The sequence below is a fragment of the Solea senegalensis genome, linkage group LG20, assembly GCF_019176455.1.
Source record: "Solea senegalensis isolate Sse05_10M linkage group LG20, IFAPA_SoseM_1, whole genome shotgun sequence".
Taxonomy (NCBI): Eukaryota; Metazoa; Chordata; class Actinopteri; order Pleuronectiformes; family Soleidae; genus Solea; species Solea senegalensis.
In genome coordinates, this window is record NC_058039.1 from 8,574,311 (window position 1) to 8,586,651 (window position 12,341).

Consider the following 12,341-nt stretch of genomic DNA (forward strand, 5'->3'; position numbering starts at 1 on the left):
ACTCATAGACATAATGCATTCCCTTGTACCTTACCCTAACCTTAATTATCACAACTTAGTGCTCAACTCTAACCCTTAACCTAATGTAAACCCAATTCTGACCCTAAACCTAAAACCAGGTCTTAACTCAGAAGATGAGGACCAGCCAAAATGTCCTCACTCCCTGAGGTTTGTTTAAGTCTTAAAGTAAAAGTAGAATGTAATCTAGAATATGTCCACTCTCTTTAATGTGTATATTTCTTTTTTTTTAATTTATACTAATAATGCAAGGACTGTCACTCTTTCATTCCTTCAATCCTGACCTTAGCCATGACCAGATAATGTAACACCCACCCACAACAAACACATACAGTTAATGAACAGTTAAGACTTCATGTGTCTTGCTCAAGGGCACTTGAGCAGCAGCAGCAGCTTTTCCCCTCTCCCCCTCCTCTTCCTCTCTGCAGTCTCCTCTTCTGACCGCTTTTACCCACCGAGAAGATTTTGAGGCCGTGACGTATTTACTGACGGGGACGCGCGAGTTTTCACACCGGTGCTCCATCTGCTTGCGAGGGCGACTATTTGTGGAGACAAACGCGCCTCGCACTCGAGCCGCTCTGACCGTTTTCTTTCCATTAGTGGCCGCACTTGCCACTGAACCAGCCCGCCTCTCCTTCACTTCACTCGCCGGCAGAGAAGAGCAGGAGTCTTGCTCTCAGTTTGCCACTTTCACCTTGTGAGACTGTGAACTTTGTGAAAAATATCTAAAGTTTTTGGACTCTTTTTTTTTCCACCCCCAAACATAAAAATTGAGATTTACGATGCTGGATCGCTGCAACCGAACAGTTTCATCACTGCTCTTAAGATGCCTGGCTTGTCTTGTGGTCACCTCTGTTGTTACTGCAGACGGTAAGTCAACGTTCGTATCGTTATCCAAGAGTCACAGTTACATATCGGTGGATGAAGCTAACACCGTTACTCAGAGCGCGCAACGGTGGAAGCGCGCGCGCGCTAATGACCAGCACCTGTCTGCTGTTTTCTCGTGTCTTTATTCTTCGAACGAGATCATTTTCTCTCACATCGAGATTTTTGCTGCTCTGTAATCAAAATGTTATGTAAACATACCAAAATACAGCCGTACACGTCTGAAAACATTGTGCGTAATGGACACACATGGTGTTAGAGCGCGCAGTGCGCACTCAAGTTCAGCTTGGTTCAGTGTCTTTACGCAGAGGTTTTAACAGCTTTTCTTCGGTGTTTGTCCGCTGAACTGCAGTTTATATGATGTGGTGACGAACTGACCGTGAACGTGTCCTGAACGTGTCCTGTCTTGATTAATTAATGATCTGAACCTGCCTGTGGATGTATTTATTGATTACAAAAGCCTTTTATTCATCTTAGCACACGTCTTATTTGCTTATTATATCATATATTATATATTATTTAATTTTCTATATTATTTGTATATCGATTGCGGATTGTTATTGTTTCAGCATTGTAAAGCACTTTGTAAGCTTGTGTTGAAAAGGGCTATTCATATATATATAAATATATATACACATATATATATATATATATATATATATATATAAATAGATATATATGTATAGTCTCCCATACCAATATCACAATCTCAAGTATCTGCTGATACTGATATTAGTCCGATGCACTAATTTTTAGAACATTTGTCAACCTATTTGTGTCATTCCAATGACATAATTCTCCAACAAATATAATTCTCCCATAAATAACAAATGAATAGCCCAAACACGACTCAGCTGAAATGCTGTTAGAGATATTTATTATATTTACTTTTTTACAGTCATAGTGCAAAGTGAAGCATGCGATATATTGGATTTTTGTATTGTATTTGAAATTTTTATCTGTCCAATATTTGATCCAGTGATTTTGACTGATGCTGAGTGTGGTATCGGCTCATCCTTAATCATTAGTAGTTTAAGAAGAAGTAATAGTAGTTGTATTATTAGTACATACAAGATGGAGCATTACCACACGAGATACCCTCTAAATATCCACTACCCATATGCAAGGACCAGATTTGTCATTTTAATTGACGTGGCAATTCAAAAACAGAGCAAGTCAAGTGAAGCCTTTGTGATTTGCTAATTTGGCCTTAGTCCACAGTCAGTATGTCCACCTATGCCTGTCACAGAAGTTCCAGAGGGTTTCCTCTAACTCCCTGGTGTCTCTCCCTCATCAGGTCGGGTGTTCGTGTTGGACTTGAGAAACTCTTCTGGCTCGCTGGGCTTCAGAGATGCTGAGCGGGCGTGTGCCTCACAACAAGCTCGCTTGGCATCAGCGGAGGAGCTCCGTCATGCTGTGGAGGAGTGCTTCTTCTCTCCGTGCACGCGTGGATGGCTCCACGGAGGCACAGTGGGGTAAGAAAAATCAAAGAAGTGTTTGTCATTCATTTGTTTTCTGGAGGAATGTGTAGAGAGGACTACTGATTTCTAGTGATGCCAAAGGTCATCACTTGTGTGCCAGTGCCTGTGCTTGTGCATGAGGAGGTCGCAGGAATGGATGAAAGAGAAAGGAAGTAAAAGCAGCAGCGGCGGTTAAAGAGAGAGCGGGGAGATAGAAGAGGAGAGTGACACATTTCAAGAGGGAAAGAGAAAACGCAGAGGGGAGAAAGGCTCCTCTGTTCTTTCCTGGAGGAGGAGGGAATTCAGAGCCGGGGTGTCATGTCGACAACTGCCTCCATTTACACCTCTCGTCTCCGCAGTAACATGACACACAGCTCTCAGCACCCCGAGACAGAGTCAGAAAGAGAGAGACAGAGATGATTTGGGCCTGAAGAAAGAAGAGGGGTACAAGTACTGACAACTTTGCAATAATTGCATATGACAGAAAAAATATGTCAGCCTGATTTATGCAGTGTCACATAAGATGACACGCTTGCAAGTTACATGTTGTTCAATATGGCGCAGGTGCCTTTACTTATTTATAGCGATTATCTGCCAGTTAAACATACTGTAGATCATAAATACTCAAAAACTGTTTCCCAAATCACTATTCAGTGCACCTCCAGAAGTTTGGGCTCAGTGGAAATGCTGATGGAGGATTTTTTTTTCTTTTTAATTTTCTGCACACTCCCTGCATGTTGGACAGTGGACATCAGCTTTCACACCCACTTACTAGGTTTGACAGTGTCTCATCTATCTGTGGCTCTGTCCGTCTCGCTCAGTTCATCCTCTCGCCACCTCCTCAAAAGCTTCTCCACCTGCACTCACTTCATATCCCTCCTGTGCAGTGTTAGTAAAGATGACGAAGGTTAATGTCAAAAACGTGTCACATCACAGTCAGAAGCTCCACCCTCTGCATATCTAAACCAACGTGACATATAACGTCTGCTATGAAAAGGTTTTAATGTCAAGTATCAGCACATGATACAGATACTTCATGTTGTGTTTTACTGTGAAAGTTATCACCAGTGAAGACATGTGTACTTTTTGAAGACAGTAGAGACAGCACACAGACTGAGAGACATGAAGAAGGACAAACATGCACAGTAAGATTTGAATCCACGATTGAGACCATAGGCTCAGTGTCTTACACCCATAAACCATATGTCCCAATTCTTATCTTTTATCCATTCATGCCTAACATGTGAACACATTAAACCACCATGTGCCATTTGCCAAGACATATCGAGAAGATGTGCAATACAAACTGTGCAGTCTACGATGCACTATACACTCTCAATGGCATGTCATCCCCAAAGTAATATCCAGGTAATAGCTGGGAATTGGTAATTAGTAAATTACTATATTATAATGTTGGAATTTATTATGTCCAAGCTATTATTTGTTTTTTTACTGTATAAATAAGATGTTTTTTACCACAATACCACGTCCCAGTTACAAAATGATTACCATATTTTACTGTGCTGCCAAATACCAAATGAATGATGGTTGAGTTCCATTCAGCTTGCTCAGTTTTCTGTCTGCATGCTGGCTGCACTGTCACACTTTACTGACATGAAGCGAGCCATCATCCATGTTATCAGTGACACCTACATTTTTGTCTTTCTTAAATAAGCTTTACACTTTGACGTCCATATGCTTCAGAAATGCATCAACTTCATTTTCAGGTCTCTTTTGTAACAGTGCGACTTAGTCCAGAGCCCCAACATCTGCATCTCACCTGTCAGTCAAAGAACTGCTGCCATAGAAACCAATCACAACAATACCAACTTACTGTATGAACACTCAGTCTTATACAAACCCACATATCTTTAGGGTTTTTCCTGCAGTTACGTCATGCCAGCGACACACACACACACACAGATTCCTGTTTGAGATATAGCTTGATGTGAAAAGAATCTTGGGCTCCCTCTGACTGTTTTCTTGGTGATTTCTGGCTCACTCACTCCTTTTTGCTTCTCTCTCTCTCAAGCTTTTGTCCTTATAAGCTAATGTTGCCGTCGCACAAGCATTCGGCATGACTCACGCTGCTCTCTTCTCACAGCCTCGAGCTGCACTGCCGCTCAAATTCTTTCAAATGACCTTGACGCTTTGATTAACTTAACTAATGCACTCACTCTGGACCATACCTTTTTCATTTAATGCTATATGATTTATAATATTACCGGTGTAATCATTTCCAATAATGTCTTGGAGCCCAGTGAAAGGTGTGCAGCCTGGAGCTGCTATGGGAACATGATGATGATGATTAGCCTGGGAAGTTTGAATCGGCCTTATCTGCAGCTTTTGGATGATAAATGATGTGACGATGATGCAAACGCCGTGAGACAGCACAGCTCAGCGTTTTTAGCCACTACAGCTTGTTGCAGGCCTTGTGAACTGACCACATAATTCATTTAGTCTTCATGGCATATGTGTTGTATTAAATCCCCGATGTTGTCTTTGTTCTATATGGGGTCGGCTGTATCTTTTGGGGGCGAGTGCATGGGAACATCTATTCCTGAAATGTCATACTGTGATAATATTGTGCCTCGGCCTACGACTGCTGATACGGCAGCATTTTTGGAGCCACAATGTCTGTTGTTGGCCTCTGATGTCACGCTGGAATAATATTTGACAAAGCAACACGTCTGATGGCGACAGAGTGAGCACAAATGTGTGTATGTCGTCACCCAAACATATATAACACAGAGCTGCAGTTGTTCATGAGACATTCTTTCATTGGTGTAGTCAGTTGTGGATGTACTCTGGTTATGTTCATATTCAGAAAAGTTTGTATAGGTACATTTAGTTGGTTAGTAAGTAAAAGTGGGCCACACATTTTCTCCCTGTGTGTGCGTGGGCTTTCTCCTACGGTCCCAAAACATGCAGATTTGAGGATCAATAAAGTAAATCTGACACTCTAAATGTGGTCTCTATGTGGTCCTGGGACGGACTGGAAACCTATTCAGGGTCTACCTCGCCCTTTGCCCTATGTCAGCGATCCTCATGTGGAGGATAAAGCGGTAGAAGGTGAATGAATGAATGACCAAGTAAAAGTCCTGCATTCATAATCCTACTTCAGCAGGATAATGCACGTTAAGTATTCAAACAATGCCTCTTTCAACAATATGTTCTTGTGTATAACACGTTGAACCATTTCAACATGTGCATATATTTTAGCCGATACTAATGTATGCTGTGAGGAATTTTAGGTGTTGTTGCATCACAGCAGAAAGGTCACTGGTTCATCTCCCGGTTTGAACGAGGGCTTTCTGTGTGTACGTGCCGGTTCTCCTGCCTCCTCCCACAGTCCAAACACATGCACTTTTGGACCCTCTAAATTGATCAAGTGCGTGAGTGAATGGTTGTTCGTCTCTGTATGTTGGGGAATGGATTGACGAGTGTCCTCTCACCCCACGTCAGCTGGGATTAGCTCCAGCCCCCTTTAACCCTCGTGTGGAGGATAAGGACGTGGAAAATAATACATTTCAGACATTTAGAGTCTCTTTGGTTGCAGCAACTTGTAGAAACCTCAAACATAACAAAGGGACCCTTCTAGACTTAGCTAAAACATCCATCAATACTGTAATTAAAAGAATAAAGATTGCTGTAAATGTAGTACTTGCCTTGTACCACAGGATGTAAGAATCCCTGTGCATGATGTGTGTACCTAAGGGATTTAATTTGTGTGCGTTACACGATCACACATTGACTTTAATTATGACCGCCCACAGTGCGACCGTCATTAAAGGGTGCTTTTGTGCTTGGCTCCCGGGTGTTTGCTCTGTGTGTTTGTGAACGTTCAGTTCCACACCAAGCTGTGGTTTTAAATGACATATCATAAATGTCGTGTGTGTTTTCTAGGACCACAGTGTGTAATATTGTGGGCAGCGCACTGAAAGCCGTGGACGTGAGAACAGAAAATGTCACAGCGGACACAGCACACCTGGATGCCTTCTGTGTCAAAGATAAGGGTGAGTGAAGACACATGATTTGTCGTTCTACTCCAGTACATACAGTCAATTCTTGTCACTAAAGGTTGGTTTTAATACTAAGACGGCAGCAAAATAAATACATACAGTAGTAGTTGAAGTATAACAATAGAAGTACACAATGCATCAGTGTGTAAGGAAGAACCTTGGTCTGTGACAAATGATATTATTTTCACATGATAACTGTAATTCTGTATCTTTAATATAAAGTGATGCAGATATTTGTCTGCAAGATAAAACACTGAGGGTCATGAAGCCAAGACTGTCCCAGTAAGTGAGTCATGTTTGCATCTGCTGGAGGTGGAGTTAGTCTGGACTACATTTGATACAGTTTTATTTACACTAGATAAATCTGACGGGTCATGTGATGATTAATGAGCGAGGAAATATTTAAAAAAAATAACCTGTTAAGTTTTGATTCGTAATCTTCTTAAGTAGCTTTCCAAACCTGACCATTGTGGTTTTGTAAAGTAAGCATTGAATATTTAACCTAAAAACTATACGTGTATGTGTTTCTGTATTTTGTAGATATTTTTAGCACATAATGATACATAAGTAAACATTAATAAAAGGTTAACAATGAGCAAACTACGTTGCTACCTGTCCCTTGAGTTGTATAGAATAACGGATAGTGACAGCATCATTTTTATTCAACAGTGTCAGATTTCGCAGTCACATGTGCCTTCTTCTTCTTTCATTTTTTTTTACATTAACTGCATCTCTGTGCTTGTTGTTGGCAGGTGTGCCATGTGGAGACCCGCCGTCTTTTCCTAACACCCGTCTGCAGGGTCACTCTGGCTTTGAGATGGGTGACGAGCTGCTGTACACGTGCGTGCCAGGTTACGTGATGCCCAGTGGACACAGTGCCTTCAGCCTGCTCTGTGACAGCTGTGGAGAGTGGTATGGACTGGTGCAGATTTGTGTCAAAGGTAAAAAAAAAGTTGTTAAAGCTGTTCATTTTAGAGAACAGGGCAGAAGTGGAAAAAAGTTATGAGCTTTGAGCCAGACAGGACAGCACACAAAGGTCAGCCTCCTCACTTCCTCGTTTGTTAGCTCCCAGTGTTATGAACCGCGTTTCACGACTTTTTGGGGAAACAGAGTCTTAACTGTGAGTCGGAAAGAAAAAGGCTGCGATGACACCCCAGCGTGACATACCATAGTGTGGAGCAGTTCATAGCAGAGGGTCTGACAAGAAATGAGTCTCTCAAGGCAGAATGCCACACTACGTCCATGGTTAGCTATACTTGATTGATACTTGATACTTGATTTTCAGTCTTGTATAAAGTATCTAAAAGGGAAACTTGATAAGTATCTGATCAGAAAATGACTTTGGTAGAAGTTGAAATCACTTTTTATGATATTACTTAAGTAAAAGTCTTAAAGTATATGACATTTACTGTACTTAAGTATCAAAAGTGAAGTTAGGATTGAGCCATGGTGGCTGGGTGGTAGGGTGAGTTGTCGTTCAACTGGTAGGTTGTGGGTTCAATTCCTGGCTCTGCAAGTCCATGTGTGTCCTCTAGTAAGACACTCAACCCCCATGTTGCAGTGTGTAAATGATAAAACTATAGTGTAAAGCAGCTCATCAAGACTAGCCAAATACTATATAAATACAGAGTATTACCAACTATTCTTCTGATTTTATTTGGTGTGTGACATAATTATTGACTGTAGATAAAAAGTGAACATAGTCTTCTAGTTGCAAACCAAATTTCCAAAGTGATAGCTCATTTAACCGGAAATATGGAAATATGCGAAAGGTACTAATCACTCCAAAATGTAGGCACTGTGAAACAAGCATGTTTGCTTCCTCTTTGTGTTTCCTCAGATGAGACTGAAACTCACATAGACTATGAGGACAAGTACACAGATTCTTATGAAGAAGAAGAAGAAGAGGAAGGAGAAGAAGAAGAACAACAACACCATACCGAAAGACCAGAGGAGGCTCATGGCGAAGTGTACGAGGAGGTACACGGAGCTGCATACTCAGACGGGAAGATTAGCCAGGAGCAACAAGAGACGAGCTACGGCCTTGTGGAATATCAAGACCGGCACGGAGAGCATGTTGTGGAGGAGAAAAAAGACCGGGCTGTTGAAGACTTTGTAGGACATCCGACGTGGGAGCAGGAGAGGAGGCAGGTGGTGAGAATAGAGGGTGCTACAGCCACAGAAGCACCTGTCTCTCTTCTCTCCCAGAAGCACATGTTCTGGTTCCCCTCTGAGGCCTTTCAGGAGGAGGGACAGTCTGTGTCCACAAATCCAGGCACCCAATCAGTGGAGAGCAAAGAACAAGAGAGCCAAGAGAGGCACCAGCACCACGATGATGCCGATGACCATGATCATGAGACAGAAAGCTACGGCGATCGTGAGCCAGATGACAGAGACGATCACGATGACAGCCGACACTATGATCAAGACGACCATGACAGTCACCACGAAGAAGACGATCAGGACGATGTTGTACAGCAGCATGTCCCAGCGCAACGTGACGATCTGGACCGATGGGACCACCATGACGACGACAACGACGACCACAGTGATCACTATGACATGGGAGAACATGAAGACGGTCGAGTTCCCTATGGCAGTCGGGAGTATCACGAGCGAGACGATACTTACGATGACCATGAAAGCTACGAGAACCACGAGGATGAGACTGACGATCATGACGCTGATGCTCGAGAGCCCCCCGAAGTCTCAAGGGAGCATCCAGACCATGATGATGATGATGGTGAGAAGCAGTATGATCTGGAGGACAACGCCGAACATGACGATCATGTCCATGATGACCATGACAGCTTTGAAGAGCATGAGAGCCATGAAGACGATGGTGACGAGCATCCACATGTTATCTTTTCTGTAGCGACAGATGTGCCTCAGAACGTCACCAAGAAAGGAGCAGGAGACAAGACAACGACAGATGAGACCTGGCTTGATGGCTACCCTGTCATTCCAGTGGGGGCAGAAAAAGGAGAGTCCACAACTGAGAGCGTGAAACCAGAGCACAGAGAGAAGGGAACACTTGACAGGACAACAGATAGACCCAACGACGTGGAAATTCGTAGACCTCTCCCTGACACAATCTCACCAGAGGAACACGAATCTCCTACTGTAGAGTCTGGTAAAGCTGGAGGGATGGGGGTTTGGCCTGGCTTCATCCACACTCCTGCTCCGTACCCTGAACTTTTAGACCCCTCAGACTCCACCTCATACTCTGACACGCTTGACTATGACACACAACAACCAGCTCCCACTGACTCCTGGCATGGAGACCTTACCGAGCACCCGTTCCTCAAACAAGGCCCAGCTCCTCCGGTGCACGACAACGACGTCCTCTCTGGAGTGATGGAGGAGCACAACCTGCCCGGTGAGACTGGCGAGAGGGGGGAGATGGAGGGGGAGATCGGGGAGACGATCTGTATAGGTGATAACTGCCCTCCCCTTCCTCCAAGCTCCTCCCTCCACGGTCCCACAGTTATCGCCATAATCGTGGCAGTGTGCGCGGTAGCCGCGGCCGTCATTGTTGGAGTGTGGTGTTACCGACGTCAGCAGCAGAAGAGCTCGATGTATGAGATGAACGGGAAGGGCCAGAGTCACACCAGACACGGCCAGCAGATAGAGATGCAGCAAAAAGTGTAGGAGCCAGGGATGTGGAAAGAAGGACACTGGCAGAGGGCAGAGACGTTCAGGAGGAAGTGGGATGATTCAGATGAAAGCATGGCCCCTCATGTCACCATTGAAGTTGTTAGATGGGTATGAACAAAACAACCCCCACATTTAAAGAGCTAAACATTTCCCCAGTGATTCAGAATTCATTGGAGGACCTCTTTTCTCCTGCTTATCAAGTCTAAGGAAATTCTCCCACCTTTGTCATACTTATTCAAAATATTTGAAGCTCTAGTGTGTGGCGGGGGTGGTTTAGTGGCTATGTCTGGACTGGACTCAGATCCAGGAACTGGTAAAAAAAAAGAAAAAAGAAAAAAGGGATTGCAATGAAATGACCAGGTTCGAAAACTCCCAAGATGGCCTGCCTGCCTGAATAGAACTGAGACTTTATTCTCTAAAGCTCTTGGATTATTGTCTGTATTACTTTTGCTGTCATTTATGTTGACTTACATTTTCAATGTGTGCTGTTCTGGATTTCTGGATTTAAATCTTTTGTTTTGTTTGCTGCGTTTATATAAAAAAAAACTGAATCCATGTCAGTCTCTCTGAAGTTAAGATAACTTCAGACGATCACAGAAGCCTTGGACAGTTTGTTTCCAAAAACAGACAACGGTGATGATGATGATGGTGGCGTTTAGTGGTATGAGGAGAAATAAAAGGGGAAAATAAAATGAAAACAAGGCTGGGAAATGGTGAGAGTGATTGGTATGATGAGAGAGACATTTTGTGACTCTCCAGCCTCTGTTGGTTTTGACAGTCAGCTGGTGAGAAATTTAGAGCGGGTGTCCAGACTGCAGACTCAGCCCTGTGTGTGTGTGTGTGTGTGATCGAGAGCGTATGTGATATGTGTGTGTGTGCACATTTGTCTCAGGTTTGTGTAATCCGCTCAGCAGTGCGGCGAGTTTGAAGGAGCAGAGTGGATGCTGACGGCATTCAGACCAGAGATCATACATTGTGGTGCTGCCATGGCAACAGACAGAAACAACCCAAATGTTAAAGTTCGATTAAATGCGTGACTTTTTGTTTATTTTTGATAAAAACAGATCAACTGGAGAGATTTGGGTTAAAATTGGCTCCTCGACATTATCATATCATATCAGGTATGAGGTCTTAATGTTTCATGGTTCATTTTCACACTGTTCTCTCATGATAAATGTCTTGATGAATATTTTTAAGTAGTTTGTGTTTACTTACTTATTTTCTGACAGATTATTTGTTGTTGATTGTTTTTTAGGTTTTTTTCAAAGATACATATTCCTTTAATTTGTTGAGCAAAATTATGAAATTTCAGTTAAAACGTTATGTGAGTCATTTGATAAATGTGGTTGTCTTCTCCTGGGCTAAAAGCTTTTACTGTGGTCCTGTAGCATTCTGTATAGTCCCGTATGATAATGAAAAAATCAAGAAAAGGTGCAAATGTGATCAAAGTCCAGTAGTTACAAGAGGGTTTTAATTTAGATATTAGAGTTTGTTATTCTTGTCATGCACACGGACTACAAAATATTAGAATGATTTAAATTGAAGTGCTTTACTTACTATAACTGACAACACAGGGTGGTGACTGGTCAGCAAAGCAGATATTAGTGACCTCAGTCATGAATGTTAATTCAACATATGTTTCCAACATAACGTCTCGGCTGGTTTATAAAAAGTGTTTTTGTTTTGTTTTGAAATAAGAGTTTGCTGGATTTGGTTCATTTCATTAACTATTTCTATGTTGTGGTACGTGAATAATACATTAACACTATTCGTGGGTGAGGGCATGCGTTATGTCTATGTTTGTGTGTAAATATGATGTTATGACCCAATTAACTTGCTGTACATACTTGTAAGCATCGCTAAGACAAGCACAGTTCACGTTAGACATGAGCTCCTCTCGTCTTTTCTGGGAGTCGACTCATTTCCACCACTATGAATCTCACCCACTGCCTGTTACATGTACTTCTCCACTCTGCTGTTGAAAAACAAAGTACTGTATAGTCCCAATAATCGGCTGCTGGGGTAACACTTTAATGAAAACCAGATACCAGATTGACCACATGATCTGACACCTCCGGACTGACATTAATCAATCATTAGAATAGTTTTAATGTTACTAGTGTTGAATTTTGTAATTTTGTGCAGATGCTTGACGTGCATGAAATCCAATTAAGTAAAACATCAATTTATCCTTTATTTCAAGCAGCCTGGCGTGTGTGTGTGTGTGTGATGTCAGACAGAAGTGTGTACTGTACAGTTTATGTGTTCTCTTAGTCTCAATAAACTTCTAAACATGTGA

General features: G+C 42.5%; 1 protein-coding gene across 1 annotated transcript; it reads left to right on the top strand.

The window, feature by feature from the left end:
- Positions 1 to 455: 455 nt before the first annotated feature.
- Positions 456 to 12,341, top strand: susd5 (sushi domain containing 5). The gene is made up of 5 exons (XM_044052681.1): positions 456 to 888; positions 2,201 to 2,378; positions 6,270 to 6,379; positions 7,138 to 7,326; positions 8,226 to 12,341. Exons 1-5 carry the CDS (start codon positions 801 to 803, stop codon positions 10,034 to 10,036), a joined length of 2,376 nt encoding a protein of 791 aa, XP_043908616.1. The 5' UTR covers positions 456 to 800; the 3' UTR covers positions 10,037 to 12,341.